This window comes from Sardina pilchardus, chromosome 22 (assembly GCF_963854185.1).
Source record: "Sardina pilchardus chromosome 22, fSarPil1.1, whole genome shotgun sequence".
Lineage (NCBI taxonomy): Eukaryota > Metazoa > Chordata > Actinopteri > Clupeiformes > Clupeidae > Sardina > Sardina pilchardus.
This window is the reverse complement of record NC_085015.1, coordinates 21,722,398-21,739,987: the sequence shown is the minus strand read 5'-3', so window position 1 is coordinate 21,739,987 and position 17,590 is coordinate 21,722,398. Positions and strand designations below refer to the sequence as shown.

General features: G+C 41.4%; 2 protein-coding genes across 2 annotated transcripts in view; both read left to right on the top strand.

The window, feature by feature from the left end:
• pvalb9 (parvalbumin 9) overlaps window positions 1-2,941 on the top strand; it is a 4,579-nt gene extending 1,638 nt beyond the window's left edge. The window contains exons 4-5 of the mRNA XM_062526546.1: window positions 804-913; window positions 2,660-2,941. Of these exons, the coding sequence (XP_062382530.1) occupies window positions 804-913; window positions 2,660-2,685 (136 nt within the window). The 3' untranslated portion in view covers window positions 2,686-2,941. The remainder of the gene's footprint in view (window positions 1-803; window positions 914-2,659) is intronic.
• A 1,902-nt stretch (window positions 2,942-4,843) lies between these two features.
• On the top strand, window positions 4,844-17,042 carry ccz1 (CCZ1 homolog, vacuolar protein trafficking and biogenesis associated). The gene is made up of 17 exons (XM_062526545.1): window positions 4,844-4,976; window positions 5,716-5,791; window positions 5,949-6,045; window positions 6,869-6,966; window positions 7,063-7,156; window positions 8,223-8,303; window positions 8,416-8,463; window positions 8,568-8,651; window positions 10,478-10,653; window positions 12,047-12,128; window positions 12,505-12,566; window positions 13,845-13,956; window positions 14,611-14,644; window positions 15,028-15,145; window positions 16,075-16,233; window positions 16,326-16,453; window positions 16,574-17,042. The coding sequence occupies exons 2-17, from the start codon at window positions 5,778-5,780 to the stop codon at window positions 16,627-16,629; spliced, it is 1,443 nt and encodes a 480-aa protein (XP_062382529.1). The 5' UTR covers window positions 4,844-4,976; window positions 5,716-5,777; the 3' UTR covers window positions 16,630-17,042.
• The last annotated feature ends 548 nt before the right edge of the window (window positions 17,043-17,590 follow it).

The following is a 17,590-nucleotide window of genomic DNA, read 5'->3' as shown; positions in this document are numbered from 1 at the left end:
ATTGCCTACCAAGATGGCGCTATGTTTGATTCTTTTGGCCTAGTGCCCTTTTTAAATACTATTACATAACCAGATGATAGCCTACATGATCAGATGGATTGTGTGTTATTATGTCCGGTTTTGGGGGAAATTTGGTTTTATAGAATCAGTATTTAGTTTTAATGCAGTACATATCCACTCTCATTTGTTTATCTCAAAGGATCATTTAAGTGACTTTTCACATACAGTAGAAAAGTAGCACTATGTAAGTTGACAAGCCCTTTTAACTCCTTAGAGAGTGAAAGGGAAAGACTAAATAAACAAATAGCTTGTGTGGATCAGATTCCCATCTTCGTCATTAATGCACGAGGTGTATGCCATTCAGGCCCTTACACAATCCATGGATATCACCCATATTTCCTTTTAACGTACAAGGGATCTAGGCTGCAGGAGCTTTAACCCTAGGAATATATAATTGCATTGCTGGAACAATGGCAAGAGCTTTAATTTGGGGAGTACTTCTGGATCACTTCTATGGGCTGTCGTAAAATAGCAACATCAAGGCCACAGGCCCAATCCATGGGAAGCATCCATAGCCATGCACATTGAAGTCACTTTTCCTGCTGCCTGCTAAACATCAATTGTAAACTGAATCAAGGATTACTAACTCAATAACTGAAGGCCATTATAAAGATGGCATATACCAGTTCTGCTAACGTGTGAAAAGGATGCTACCTTCTCTGATAGTTTGTAGCATGTTTACATATCTCTCACTCATTCTTTTTCTTTCTCTCTTTCTCTGTTTCTCCCTTTGTCCTCATAAGGTTCTTTCTTCAAAGATTTGTTCCAACCGCTCGAGTCTTGACTGAGAAGGAGACCAAAAGCTTAATTTCAGCTGCTGACGATGACAGTGATGGCAAAATTGGCGTAGAGGGTGAGCTATTCTCCCTGTTTTTTTAAAGACATAGGCTACTGTATGTTTATACCAGAACAAATGCAATAATCCTATTAAAACAGCACACAGGAATGAATATTGTACATACTTCATAGTCTGCATTTCAATTGTTTCTGAATCATGGGAAAATATTGAAAAGGCTAGTCAAACTACAGTGGAAATTCCCAATGAAGCATATAGCATCAGCATTGGGTTCTGACAAAATGGAACCAAAGTCATTTGGCCATATTGGCAAAAAGGAAGTGCTTTTGCAGCCAGAGCACCCAGCATAAAAACTAAAAATCTGCCCAAAATTCATCATATTTTGTGAACCTTCTGGCAGTTTTTTTTTTATTTCTTCTTGGTGACTCCAAAATGTTTGACAGATGTACACTAGACTGTCTATTGTTGTGTACAGTCATAGGCAGTGCCAATGCAAATATAGACGTTTTCACTGAAACAGTGTATTAGTAATACTTAGATGTAGAAGATCTGATTAGGATACACTCTTATCCTTTTGCTACTGTTATAATACTGACTAGTCTCTACAATCCTCTATTGAGTCACTGGTTAATCGGATACAAAAAAAAAACCCTGTGCAGATGTGACAACACTAACATTCAAAGAGGGTAAACTTCCTTCTTAATAGAGTCTTCACGTGGCAGACAATGGCAGGCAAAGATGTGGGAGTCGTGCAACCTAGATTTGTCCCTGGAATAGTTTTGCACAAGCTCAGATCTCAAGCCTAACTATTATATAAAAGGATCAAGGAAGTAGACGACCTTAAATTATTATTCAAATCAAATCGCATGTCCTTTAAAGCTCTGATTTCAAACAGGGTTGTGAAGGACATTTACAAAAAAAAAATGTAAAAATGGTAAGGCATATATTTTATTAATTCAGCAGCATTTAGTGTACATTAATGTGGTCATTAATAATTCAATGCATGCATAGCATCACTGAAATTTAGTAAGGTTTGTGGAATATTTTAACCTTGAAGCTTGACATTAAGAATTAAATTTCTGTTAAAGATAAAAAATAAATAAAATACAGACTTTATTTGTTCGTTTCTGTGCAGAAGAAACATGTAAAGCTACTGTATATATGGTATTGTGTTTTGCAAGTCAAACTTACGGTCTGATAAGGAAAAAAGAAATGATGACATCCCAGTCAGAGTGGGACAAGCATCCAACATTTGCATTCATGCATGCAATTCTGTGTTGCAGTGCAATCATGTAAAATAGCCTTTTCAACATTTTGTTTCACCCTTGGGAATAACAATTCATGATGTAGCTTTTTTGACAGTCAGAGTCAGAGGGGTATAAACAGAAAGAAAAATAGGTGTGTGTGTGTGTGTGTGTGTGTGTGTGTGTGTGAGAGAGAGAGAGTAAGTAAGTGAGTGAGTGAGTGAGAGAGAGAGTGTGTTTATGTGTGTGTGTGTGAGAGAGAGATTGAATGTTAGTCTGTGTGTGTGTGTGTGTGTGTGTGTGTGTGTGTGTGTGTGTGTGTGCACATACAAAAGAGAAATAGAGATATATCAAAATAGATTTACAGTTGAAAGAGTGCAATTGTCTATGGTCAATGAATGACATGGCTTCCGCTCCCTCTTCTCTCTCTCTCTCTCTCTCTCTCTCTCTCTCTCTCTCTCTCTCTCTCTCTCTCTCTCTCTCTCTCTCTCTCTCTCTCTCTCTCTCTCTCTCTCTCTCTCTCTCTCTCTCTCTCTCTCTCTCTCTCTCTCTCTCTCAGAGTTCCAAGCTATGGTCCTGTCCTGAGGGACCAGGTCCCCATCAACCAACCATCTCCAGTGTCCAGTCTCCAAACCCAACACAGTGGCCTCAGCTCCTCTCCTTCTGCTTTGTACCAATGACTTGTTTTTTTTCGAAGCCCTGCACAGACATCAGCCATTTTTATTTGCCTTTTGAATACACATTAGGAGGTTTTTGTAGCTGTGTCCTTGTCCCCATGCTCTCCCTGTGATGGCTGACCACCAGGCATCAGAAACCTGAATAAAGTACACTGTAACTGTGACTCCTGCGTCCTGGATTTTTAAATCCCCTTCTGCTTAGCATGCATTTGTTACAGCTCTGTCTTTTAGCACGGAAGGCAACATCTGTGCCATTTATTAACAGATCAGCATCCATATACATCGCAAAGCACCCCTGCTGGGCCTTATGAACTAAACTTGCACTTTGAAAATAAAGCAAAGCATATAATCCTCCTTTCCAGGACTCATCATATATTTAAGGCTAATCCACAATACATGGAAGGACAGGGATATTATTTAATGCGGAAGTCAAGAAAGATTCATCAAAAACACCATACACCAATGGGCTACATTAACTTTTAAGCTATATACAAACTAGAATGGACCAGTTTGATTGCAAGTCAAGTGTAACTCCACCAATTGTAGTACTTTCATTTCATTAAAAATCAGTTTGATTATTTCAACATTCTTTTCCGTGTTAGGAACTATTTGCTTTATCAAGACCATGCGCACAGCCCTGCCAGTGCTGACCGACGCCTGCTCTGCAGCTCCCTTTCAGAGCCACCTTCATGGGCTGCGTCTACACAGCATTACAGAATATAGCATGGTCACAAATGCACCACAAAACCGCATCATTCTGTCAGCCGGGTGAAAAAGGACCTCCTCCCTCTCATCTCTGGCCCGAGGCCTTAGAGTGCGCAGTGGAGAAAAAAAACGAGGCCATAACCTTGGCTGACTCTCACTAACCGTATTGGATTACACCTGACTTTCAGACATTGCTAATGATGGCCGACATTAATGATGGCCATGCAGCATATTTAGAAATCCTGAGTGTTGTTTGTTCTAAGATACAGGGAACGACTTCTGTCCCATTTGCACCGAGAGAAAAGCAGAAATTCAGAGATGATGCTTTGGGATTAGGTTATGTAATGCCTCAGTGAAGGGTGTCTACTGACGTTTTGTGATACAGATGGGAAGGTCATCTAATAAATATGGACACTCCGAAGTGTGCCTGTTTATTCTTTTGATGTGACTGTGAGTAAGAAGTGGCAGATGGCAATGAAACATATCATCTTCTTCCATCCTTATCAGCTGTCACATTTCATTGGCCCAACTGCCAAGACGTTTTTGCTGACTGGGAGAAAATTGAATTATTCAGAGGTGGATTCTATTCACAGTATGTCTTGAAAATGGCCACAGCATAAGAGCGTTAAAATTTAAAGCAAATTGGGGTGACACAAAGGGGTGAGGGACAACGAGGACAGGTTAAAGTTACAATGAAGAGGACCTCTTCATATCTTGTGGCCATGCAGGCAGCCCTACTCTGGTTTCCATTGAGCTCAGGGAACTGAAAATGCTTCCACAATGCCAGGCACCACTACTCATAGATGCCTTGACACTGCCACTGAGTGTGATGGTGAATATTGTAAATGCAAAATTGTGTTGAAATTCATATAAATGGTCTTTTGTATTACTTCATTGATTTATTATTCCATATTTGATTAATGAATCGATTTTATTCAGTAAGGTCTATGATTGAGTGCCCATTCTTCCACTCTAACTGGACTATAAACTCTAGCTCACTCTAATTAGAAGAATGCGTTTATTCATTGACAATTTAATTGTTTTGTAGGCCTATCCTTCACAGAACATATTCCATTATAGAGCATATTCCACATATTTCAAAACATTTAGCTACAATAGAAAACATATCCATCTTGGAACTGATGTAAAGCAATAAGAAACAGATAGCAATGCTCTGATATTGTTAGAAATCCTAACGTGTGTGCAAAGTGGCTATGAAACTATTTGGGTATGTGTTATAAGGTTGAAATGATGTCTAGCCTACCTACAGACCAAGTTCACCACCACAGATGACAGAGCAAACGATCCGGAACTGTTGTTAGTTACTCAATACAACCCATCCGAACATTTCAAAAGTGTAGCACGCAAGTATCCTGTCAAAAAGCAGGAAGTATGCTAGGTGTTTATAATTGATCGCGACTTTTCCCATACCATATATTATTTGTCAATTAAATAACAGCACGGATCGACTGTCTTGTTGCCATGCAGTGAATGGTATGTTATTTCAAATGAAATAGCTCGCATTGCAATGAAACGTGATGGAATTGGTTAGGTTAACGCTAACTGATGCATATAATGCAACGCATCCAGTAAATGGTTGGATTACATTACTCTTACAACACATATTTGAATTGTCTTCCATGGTAACGAGTCTGTATATTTACCAAACATTTTGCTTTTGTCTCTGTTTGTCATGCTAGCGAGAACAACCTGTTTGTCGAGGCAGAAGGTTGTTGAATTTGTTTGGTTAGCCGACTCGCGTCGAACTATCTTCTACTGTCTATGGTCGAACTAGCAAGCTAGCTACGTTAGTTAAAGTGTATGAGGACTTGCATGAAGTTAACGCACAAAGTTCTCAAAACGGTGGACATAATATGAATATCTGAAAAGTAATGAAACACTACATGACATTATTGGTAATAACAGGTGAGCGTCACGATAGAGTCAGTTAAGTTCACGTTAGCTAAATTGTTACAGTCGGAGGCAGGAATGCTTTGCTCATTGTAGTTGTGCCGTTGTTTCCTTAGCCAAAACAAAATTACTATTCAGAACATATGAAACACATGAGATGCAGCTACTGGATACGACCAGAGAACGCAGTTAAACGTTGATGTCTTTCTTCCTAAGTGTCAGGAAAATTGGTTTAAACTCCAACATGTTTATAAAGTTACATAGCTGATGATTATCGACAGCCTAGTTGTTGAAGTCACGCTGAAATGCTTTGTGTTCCCAGGTTCAAGGCATGCTTACCACGCTACTCAGAAGGAGCACGAATTTGAGAAGTAAAGTCCACTCATGCTGATGATCAGGTACGCCCATTTGCACACAATTACTGCTGGTGCTTTCAGTCCTATTAATGCCAATTCAGGACTGTGTGGAAAACGTATGACTTATGACAACTGTTAATCATTTCTCACAATCATTTTACGTTGAAGCTCATTCAATGTGTGTTTTGTTTTTTTTCAGTCCAAGAATGGCCTCTGGAATGCAAGAGAAACAGTACACCCCATCCTTATTAAGTTTCTTCATTTATAACCCTAAGTTCGGCCCTCGTGAGGGAGAGGTTTGTGCTTCCTTGTCTCTAACTGTGAAAAGTGAACAACATGTAATGTCTTGTTACTAAACAGAACATTTGTTACTAAGCAGAACATTTGTTACTTGGACGTTTTATGATCTTCAGAAGTTGTCCAGTCAATATGTGGCTTGACACAGCAGATTGCTGTAGCAAATATTCAAGGTTTTATCTGATCCCTAGGGACATAAGTGACAAAATGTACTAGGCCTATTTTGTATTGAATTGCTCAAGGTAAATTCAGGGCTTCAAATCTCGGCTTTTAAGTATTTTCATGTTTGCCTATAGGGTAAATAGTTTACCTGGTCGTTTATTTGATCATCTTGGGACTTTTTTTTCATGCTCTGTCTAACCCTTATATCAATGAGACTCTAACTCAGATTTTTGAATCCTTAAATCTTTGAAACAACAGATCAACAAAACTTTTTAAAGCTAAATTAACATAATTAGCATGTTTTACTATTTTTCTATGTTGTCTATAAGATGTCTATAAATAATTTGGATGCATGTATCAGAAATGGAGTTAGAGGGTGCCTTCTGTTGAAATCTGTAGAGTCAAAATGATAATTGACAGACTTCCCCTAGTCCCTGTGTGCTGACATTAAATTGCCACCTGCACTCAGGATGCAGTCCCATGTGTATGATCAGCACAACGGAATTGTTGCTGGAGAAAACATAAGTTGCTCAGCCAATTTAATAGCCCTGCTGCATAGATTTAGCCCCAGCGGGGGCTCCTGAATGCTGTGCTCTGCATGTAGTTTATTTTATTTGGATATTTTTGTGCTTACCCAACTGAAATTCTTTTCTCAAATAGGAGGAAAAGAAAATTCTGTTCTACCACCCAAGTGAGTTAGACAAAAATGAAAAAATCCGCAGTGTTGGACTCTGTGAAGCCATAGTTCAGTTTACAAGGTGATTACATTTCTACATTCTATAGTCTTCCAAGTGATATTATTATTAAAGTGAAGCCATATTATTGTCATTCATTGGGTCATGCACACTTTTCAGAACGTTTTGTCCAACAAAGCCAGCTAAGTCTCTTCACACACAGAAGAACAGGCAGTTTTTCTTCGAAGCAGAAGAACATTTTTGGATGGTCATGGTATGATTTCACTTATATTAATATAAACCATGTGTTTTGAAAGTTGGCTGTAAGGATTTGTATTGGCTTGATGTTTTGGTGGCTTTTCCTTGATGTTCTCCATGTACAATGAATGAACTTCATTTGTCACTATTTCATCAGTACAATGAAAATACAGTGCCCTCCAAAAGTATTGTAACACATGCTTAAAGTTAAATATAAAATCATCTTTTGGAAATGTATCTTAATGCCTTAAATGAAACAATGAGGAACTATTCAACCTTTAAGGACATTCATTTTCTTTGTGAATGAATAATGTATTGTAAATAAATAAATGTTTTCCTTAAAATACAGGGGGTCATAAGTATTGGAACACCCATGTTAAATTCCCATAGATGATTTTTATTTTTATTTTTAAAGGCCAGTTATTTCATGGATCCAGGACACTATGCACCGTGTTAAAGTCGCCTTGGCCTTTGGAATTCAAATAAACCCATGTCAACACTATACCCTTAACATACTAAGAGTTTGGCATGCTTTATGTCAGTTATTAGCTGTTAGCTAATTAGCTGGTTTCATTCTCATTGAGCTCAATGCAATTCAAACCAGCTAATTAGTGTCTCTGGAGCTGTGCACAATAAATAGAGTAAAATCAAATCAAATGCATAAATTGGATGAAGAATCACCATCAGGGCAGCCTTAGACCAGCAGCAATTTATAATCCGTTAAGGAAAGAGTTCATTTGTCTGTGAGGTAGAGAGTAATGGATATCACCACTCTAGAGTAAAAACTGTTCCCGAGTCTGTTTGTTTTTGTCACTCTGAACCTCTTGATGAAAGGCAGAGTTTCGAACATAGAGTGATCAGGGTGAGTGCAGTCTTGTGTGTATATAGTATACTGTGTGCTTTTTTTCTGGATCCTGTTGGCATAGATTGAGTCCAGGATGGATAGTAGAAGTTCAACAGAAGCTTCTGTGGGGGTTTGGCCTTCTTCAACTTGCTCAAGCATCAGGCAATGTTAGTGCATATTACATAAAACAGTTACACTCATAAGTTGTGTTATTTTTTGTGGTTTGTTCTCACTGTAGGTGGTCCGAAACCCTATGATAGAGAAACCTAATAAAGATGGCAAGCCACCCACAATAGAATATCAGGAAGAGGAAATTCTTGTAAGTGCAAAACAGTTTATTTTATTTTATTTATTTATTTTTTAATGATTCTGCAATTGTCAATCACAGTTTTAGAACCGGCGGTTTACATATCGTATCTCTTATTTTACAGGATTCAGTTTATGGTGCAGTACTACAGCAGTGCTACAGTATGTACAAGGTAACAAGAGCTACTAATATTGCAGATTAGCATGATGACCATAAAGGATTTTTGATCTGTTCCTGCTCCTGTGGAATGACGTTTTTACCTTGTGCTTTCCTCAGCTGTTCAATGGCACATTCAGCAGGGCAATGGAAGCTGGCGGTGTGGAAATGCTAACACAGAAGCTTGAGAAGTTCTTCTACAGGGTAAGGCACTCAATGACAAATTTCCCGTAAGGTAAACATTACTTTAGGTATGTACTGAATTAACTAAAGTAATGGTTCTAAAGGTCCATCTGAATAACAGCCACTTCCCTTAGCTTCTGTGTCCTTATTATGTTTATTAGATGCTTTCATGTATGTTATAGCCATATCCACTATAATTAAATATAATTAATATATAATATAAATTCCTAATAATAGACTATGATAGCAATAGTAATTGCAATAATAACAATAATTTTGTCAAAATAATAATAATACATTTATGAAATTATGATGGTAAAAAAAAGCTAACTAAGGTAAAAAGATGCTTTTTAATGCATTTTAATGCTTCTTAAAAATCAATGGAAGGCATCAATGGAATGTACATACAGCCATGTAGATGTCTTGGCGTTTATCTGGAAGCAGCTGGGACAATTGGATGTGGGATTGAAAACATGGGCTTGTGAAAAGCTCTGAAGTGGATTTTTTTTTTGGTCATTGAGTTAAAATCTCAAACCAGATCACTTTTTTCCCCCCCAGTCCTCTTTAAAACTCGCATGTTAATCCATGCTAATTCCACGCTAATCCAGAATGCTTTTAAACTCGTCTGCCATCACAACAGTGCGGCGCTGCATCCGTCTGTGGCTCTGGGCAGCCAAGCGTCGTGTCGGAGCCCCTTTCGGTAGCCGGTGTGCGGACTCATTTAGCGCTGCCCGCTGCACTAATACTAATCAGTAGTGCCAGGGAGGGTCGAGTTGCGCTCCTCGTCGGGGGCATCCAGCTCTAATGCGTCGGTGCTAATCATGCCCCGCACCAAACATGGCCGGCTGGAGAGGAGTGATCTCTCGCCCGTCCGTCGATTCGCTCAATTATTCAACCTGCGGCATCAAGGGAAGCCCTCGCGGGCTCGTCCCCACAGCGGCCCCAATGGCGAGGCTTCCCCTGACACAGGCTGGGTGCGTCTGCTGTCTCGTGGAGGGGGGTGGGGGGTGGGGGGGGTCAGATGTCACCTGGCCGCTGAGTCCAGGCGGATTGGCTTTCCGGTATCGGCTTCGCGCCGGGGGTTTCTTGCCTGGGTCAGAAATCAAGCAAGAGCAGACGAGCGTCCTGTTGTGCTGCCTCACCTGGAATCAAACCTGCGTGGTCAGTGATATCCACTTTGGCCTTGAGGCTGGGACGCCAAGGCAACGGAGAGAGGGGTCAATGCTCAATTAGCCCTTTCTGTATTACACTTGTTTGTCTTTTTGAACACCTCATAATGATAGGCAAGATGAGGTCCACCGCAGAATATGGTGCTCTTCCTCCCAGCCAGCTACCCTTACTGTAACAGATTGTGGTCTCGTGTGCATATGCCAGTGCAATTGCCTGTGACTGCTCTCTATTCCCGCGTATTTTGATTGGAAGGTTACCAGAGGTCATTCCAGTTTGACAAATGTTTGTGTGAAATAACATAGAGCGCCTACTCCGGACGATGCCAGCAACGTCTGATGTTTGATTTCCGTGTTATGATTGGCTGAAATTGCAACCGAGCACAGCATTTATGTCAACACCTGTCACAAGCCAAGTCCATCCACAGAGCCCACCACGGCTTCAGAGCCCAGTGAGTGGAGCGTGTGGGTTTTTTCTGTTGCCCACTTGATTCACAGGATGTGGCACGAACTTCCCATTATAAACAGTGCTTGAAATTCCTGTTCAGAACACAGGAATATAGAGTGTCATCAGAGTTATGTGTCCCTCTTTCATTCATTCTTACTTGTGCAAACGCAACCTGATTCTTATCACCAATTGTATTTTTCTATGTGTGTCTGTGTGTGTGTGTGTGTGTGTAGTATCTGCAGACACTGCACCTGCAGTCATGTGACCTGCTTGATGTTTTTGGAGGCATCAGCTTTTTCCCTCTGGACAAGATGACCTACCTGAAGATCCAGTCCTTTGTCAACAGGGTGGAGCAGAGTCTCAGCCTGGTCAAATACACGGCCTTTCTTTACAACGATCAGCTCATCTGGTACGGTCGGTTGGGGTCATGGGGTTTGTGTTGGATGCTCTCTTGTTTTGTCTTCAATTGATGTGGTGCCCTTGTGTCCAGATCAATTACTTCTGCTTTATGTTTGACCGTCTCTACCACTCCTCGTCTTGAAATATGATGCTATTCTTCTTGTCAGTTTGCCAGTTTTATCTCTCAAATCCCTCTAGATTGTCTTTTTTTTTTTTATGTCTTTTTTTTTATCATTTTGGCTGAGCATAAGAAAAAACAATCACATTTCTTTTCAGAAACCTTTCTCTTATTGCACATGCATTTTCATAGTCTCCAATGACTGTGCCATGTGCATTAATGCAAATATATGTACAAGGATTAAAGCATGGATCATTTCTGTGTCTGAAGGTGTCAGAAACTTTTGAAGTTGCTATATATAATGATCTATTTTAAACATGTAAACGATCCAGCCCACACCTGAATTCAGGCACAGTGCCTGAGAACTTCAAGCACTTTATACAAAACAAAGGATGTAAAACAAATAGATGATATAGGATATAGGAAGTTTTATATTTATACATATCAAACACACATATCTCAGATCAGTATGATGCGCTGTAAGCTGACGTGTATGTGTGCACTTCAGCGAGTTGAAGTATTGTATCAGGTGCCGTGCTCCAGGGACAGTCCTCATTTAAGATGCGGGACGGATTCCGGTAATGCTGCCTCATGGTTGCTCGCGTTTGCCCGTGTGGCAGATGACCAAACCCCCTGTCGTGGCGGCGCTGGAGTTGCCAGGGCACGCTCGGTGTCATTAATAGCCTCGGGGCCTCTCCCCTGTTGGCAGCTCCTCGTAACCTCGTCTCGTCTCTCCTCCCGAGGCGAGCACCCCGCCGTCTGCCCTTCTCGCCTGTGCATGTCAAGGTGTGCGAAGAACCGCCGCAGACTCCGCGGGATCTCCAAAATCCCCCCCCCGACACCCCCCCTCCCCTCCCCTTCCCTCAGCACCAATTACAAGGCATCGCAATCCCGCAAGGCTTTAAATACTCCGCATAATCCTCTTTGCACAATGCAACGTCCTGGCTTTTATCATTTATTTTAGTCTGCAACAACCCAAGATGGCCCTGGGCCAGCTCAGAGGCTAGGCGTGGGAGCTGGGGATGAGTGACAGGCAGCAGACAGACTTTACGGGAGGATGTGGTATCCTCGTCTCCTTGCAGAAATCAGTTCAAGGGCCTTGATGTTATAGGTGACTTGTGGAGCCCCCCCCCCGACCCCCCCCCCCCCCCCTCCCCACTTCATTCAAGTAAAAGCCTGGTTTCCTCTCTCTCTGATCCCCCCCCCATTCTCTTTCTCTTTCTCTCTCTCTCACACTCTCTCTCACTCTCTCTGATGTGTCTCTGTGTGATTTGTCTTCCTGTAGGAGTGGTCTGGAGCAGGATGACATGAGGACTCTGTATAAGTACCTCACCACCTCTCTGTTCCCGCGCCACTCTGAGCCCGAGGTGAGACCCGCTCCGCTCTGCCCCACATTCCTCTAATCTGATGCCTTTTCTGATTGATTTGGTATTCCGCCATTACGTAAGCTCCTAGCAGAGTGTGCTGTTGCTAGCGCTAGTAGTTTTGTACAGATTTCTTGTGAAGTCAATAACGGGACAAAAAATAAGGATGTCGCTAGCGCGTCGGGTGGCTTAACAGTGATATCCGATATGTTTTTGATTTTGTGGACCGTTTGTTTCACAAATTGAATGGGAAATTGGCTTGTCAGAGATTCTAGCAGGGTCACACTATTACTGCACGTGTGTGTGTGTGTATATGTTTGTGTGTGTGTGCGTGTGTGTGTCTGTTCTTAACGCCAACATTTTCTGGGTTGTGCCACAGCTTGCAGGGAGGGACTCTCCCCTGAGACCAGAGGTGGCGGGCAATCTGTTGCACTATGGGAGGTAGGTCCTGCATGGCCCAGCCACAAGCCCCAGTGCTCCTCGAAGGCCCCTGGGGAACAGCTTTACAGCCAGCAGCGTTCAGAGTGGCCTGATTGGCATTAGTCTGCACCACTACTTCATGGCCTCCTTGCTAACTCAAAGATACTATGTAACTGTGTGTGTGTGTGTGTGTGTGTGTGTGTGTGTGTGTGTGTGTGTGTGTGTGTGTGTGTGTGTGTGTGTGTGTGTGTGTGTGTGTGTGTGTGTGTGTGTGTGTGTGTGTGTGTGTGTGTGTGTGTGTGTGTGTGTGTGTGTGTGTGTGTGTGTGTGTGTGTGTGTGTGTGTGTGTGTCCTGCAGTGTTTAAACTGGATAGGTTGTGAGACACGTTTTAAATTAGGTCTGTGAATCACGGAGAGGTCAATCCAGTCTTTCTCTCTCTCTCACACACACACACACACACACACACACACACACACACACACACATGCGCACGCACACACACACACACACACACACACAGAGGGAGAGAGAAAGTCAGTCTCTTCTGTGTGTGAGGTTGTTCTGGGGAGGTGTGTGTGTGTGTGTGTGTGTGTGTGTGTGTGTGTGTGTGTGTGTGTGTGTGTGTGTGTGTGACAGAGACACCTGGGTAACCCACCAGAGAGGTGAGCATACTGAGGTCAGACATGCATTACACTCCAAGCACCCTGGCACAATTAACAGCATACAGAACAGTGTCCTGACCGTCACGTCCAATGATGTATACAGTACAGACACGCACATTTGGAGTCATAAAAACCTACACAAAAATGCACTGCCTCACCTGGACTTCAAGGGCAGCCCAGGAGGGACACTGCAGGGCAGGCTTGGGTTGCATTACGTGCCTGTTGATGTGCACTGAAGCCAGACTGGGTTGAGTTCAAGTCTCCTTTCCACCACATTAACTCTCAGATTCAGATTCATGCATATCAGTGACTCTGGTAGGGTTCTGTGTTTATACAGGATCACATTATTGACCTAGATATCCAAAGACAAGCTTTTATTTTCCTTCCTCTTATCTCTTCTCTTTTCTTCTTCTTCCTCTTCTCCTTTTCATCCTACTTTTCTTCCTCTTCTTCTTATTCTTCTTCTTTGTTTTCTTCTTCCTCTGTTCTTTTGATTTTAATTCTCAGAAACTGATCACTAATATGTAGATGTTTTGCAGGGGTTGGTGAAAGTAGCTAAAAATGACATATTGACAACATATTAACAAGAACAACAAATTGGTTAATTGTTGTGACTGTTTGATTTTGTTTTGTTAGGTTTTTGACTGGACCTGTCAGTCTTAAAGATCCAGATGCCAAATTCAGGTTTCCGAGAATATATGTCAACACAGAAGACAGCTATGAGGAGCTTCATTTGATAGTGTATAAGGTGAGACCAAGGTGGAAATGCAGAAACGTGGACAGGAGGAGTATAACATTACTTCCTGTGTGTATGGACAGAAACCCTACTGTAATAGGCATTATTCTTTTTAATTTGTATAAAGAGCTCAACAGGTAGTTATCTAAACTCCTCTTTTTTTTTGGCAGACATGAAAGTAATCTGTGATTAGTCAAGGGCATGGCAATGTCCGCCCTGCATATGCATGAACAGATTGAGATGTTTTATCCGTAGCTGTGCATCTCATTTCGGGTATTTTCCATGATAATTTGAAAGGCCTGTGGTAATTGTTATAATGCCTAAATGTCTCATAGTTACATAAACACTCTGTTATGCGACATTGAATTATGTAATGTGATCGTAACAGTGCAGTCACAGTTATCACACAAGTACGTTATTTTCACAGATAAGAATAGTGTACAGAAGTGTTATGCATCGTCATGAATTTCTTTTATTGGCAATTTGAACGTTTTTGTGCAATTCAAATGTACCCACAAACTTGTCACATACTCTTGTTTTATTACTTTTATGAAATGAAGTGAAAAGGATAGCGACATCATGGTGACCGTTCTGGTTGAGATGGTTTATGTTAATGTTATGTTATTTCTTGCTTGGATAATCACAGTATTTTCTCATCCTCCACAGGCTATGAGTGCCGCAGTATGTTTTATGATAAATGGTAAGCATTTGAGGTAATATACTGTAATACCTAATGCATGTAATATACGGTAATACCTTACGTGAGGCTGCATCTGCATGTAATCAATCACGTGGGTCATTTCTGCTGAGTAAGACATTATGACCAAAGTCAAAGGCACAAGCTTACCCCCCCCAACCCCTCCTCCCCCTCGAAATGATCACCCACTGATCTAGTCGTTGATGACCGCATTTGTGTAACAAACCTGTTGTAAAATGGATGACTACAGCAAAAACAGACCACCCTCTAGCAGACCTCTGAGAGAAGGGGTGAAATGAGGTAGCCATAGCTATCCATCTCCTATACTAATCCCTCACTCTCTCTTTCTCTCTCTTTCTCTCTCTCTCTCACGCTCTCTTGCCTAGCGGCGGAGGATTTGACGCGGGAGTTCTGCGAGCAGCTGGACAGTCTGGTGGGTCCCCAGCTCACCCTGCTGGCCTCGGACATATGCGAACAGTACAACATCAATCGCCGGATATCGGGGTCAGTACTAATCCCACACGCTAGCCCCGCACATTGCCAACGCCACTGGCAGCGCTCGCCGCCGGACGCTCGACGGTGTCGGCGTCAAAAGGGGTGCATGTACCGTAGTCATCCGTCATATGATTACTCAGCAGGAAGAGGATGACTTTGACATGATGGCCAATAGCACGTTGATGGCTTTTATGTACATGTTCAGCATGTTTGCTTGAAGAGGATGGCGTGACATCCAGGGAAGTTCAGACCAAAACATTTTTTTTTTTTTTCTCTGTTAATATTTTGCTGAGCTGTGCTTTAGATCAGATCGGAGTAATCTGCTCGGACAACGTTGCTAGATTACTTAGTCTGAGCAGCACGTAAGCATGCTTTGCCAAGTCCTCTCCATCCATGCCCCGGCAGTCTGGCCTTATAAACAGAGTACTTTAAATGAAGCCATGTATTATGTGTCATTTTTCTGTGACACCCAACCAGACGTTGATGGGAAATTGATGATGGATCATTAGTCCATATCCATTTCAGGAGTCCTGAGGTTAGGGCTTCACTGCCCCTTTAACAATGCCATTGTGCACTTTCTGCTTGGCTACTTTTATTTCAATATCTATCTCCTTTTACTAATAGCACCCATTTGAATCTTTAATGTTCATGACGCCCTCCTTTAACAGTGATACAGGGAGGCGGTCCTATTTAGCAGGGTATCATCATGGGCCTATTGTATTAAGTCATCTAAAACATCAGTTTCTGGCGCTCCTTTGGAACATGATGCATGTTTAATGTGGACATCTTGGATTTCATCTCCCCAACACGTAATTCATCACTACAACTGACATGAACAGAATATTACCAGGAGTTGAGTTTAAACATCAGACTCTTTGATGTGTGTTGATCCTTAAATTATCATTGTTTTCTCTTTTATTGCTGTATTATATCTGTAGACCAGAGAAGGAGCCTCAGTTTAAGTTCATCTACTTCAACCACATGAACTTGGCTGAGAAGAGCACCATTCACATGCGCAAGACTGCCAGCGTGTCCCTCACGTCTGTCCACCCCGATCTCATGAAGATCCTGGGCGACATCAACTGCGACTTTGCCCGGTATGTCCTGTTGGAAACCCAATGTCTTTGTTACAACCACGCTCGCTAGATCTGACCTTGTGTCCTCATGTGACTTCTGTTCTGCCTGACAGAGTGGATGAGGACGAGGAGATCATTGTGAAAGCAATGACGGACTACTGGGTTGTGGGCAAGAAGTCAGACCAGAGGGAGCTCTACGTGATTTTGAACCAAAAGAATGCCAACTTAATTGAAGTGAATGGTATGTCGATTGTAATTGGTTGTTGATGCGTCATTAAGAAATCAGTCGCCTAGCTGCTAGCAAACAACGTTGTGTGAGCTGCTGAATTCAATTGTCTTGTCTGTTTTTCTTTTCTTGCAGAGGAAGTAAAGAGGTTGTGTGCAACACAATTCAACAATATTTTTTTCTTGGACTGAAGAGATTTGCAGGAGAACATGGGACTGTTCCATCACACTAAGAAACTGTCAGCTGTTGAGAATACAGTGGCAGAATCAGTGTAATGCAATAATTGCATTGTAAAAAAGATTCACAACATGCAATTTTTTTAGATTTTTATTTAACATATATAAATAGTAATGCCATTCTTGTAATTAAGTGTAAAATCAGAATTTCTGTATTCTTCCCCAGTTTGTACATACATTGTTATGTTGTTTTTTTCAGTGTTTTTTTTTTCCCATACATTCTGTCAACATTTTAAAGACCACTCTAATCTTTTCCCCTCCCATTTGCTTAATTCTGACATGCAATTGTTTCTTTAATGTTATCAAGTCGACAATATTGTTTGTGGCCTGTTATGAACCCAGTCTTTAAATAAATCATGAAAATTTTAGTTTATTGAATCATTTGGAGGTCTTTAATATGGACTAATAAAGACTTATTGTGGTATGTATTGTCATGTGAAAAGCTCAGTAAGTTTTGCCATTTCCTGGTCCATCGGCAGTTAGAAAAATGCTGGAAGAAAATTTGTGAGAGTGTGACTGAACCATAGACTGTAAAAAAAGAGGACTGAACAATACTGTGTGGTTCTTCGAGCCTTAAAACTGCAACAATGTGTTGAAGCTCTAACTCCATCTACTGGTACATGGAGTTTATTAATGGCTAGTTGAAACACACACACACACACACACACACACACACACACACACACACACACACACACACACACACACACACACACACACAAAGGAGGAGCTTTAAGACCTTTGGTGTCGAATTCACTGAAAAAAAAATATGTATTCTTTGTTTGTGAATTGTATTAACAAATATAATATTTGAAATATGGTCGTAGCAATTATTACGTTAATCATGCCAAGTTAGCCGCTTTAAAAAGACTTTGCCAAAGAATAAGATGCCAGCCATTCATTTATGTAAAGACTT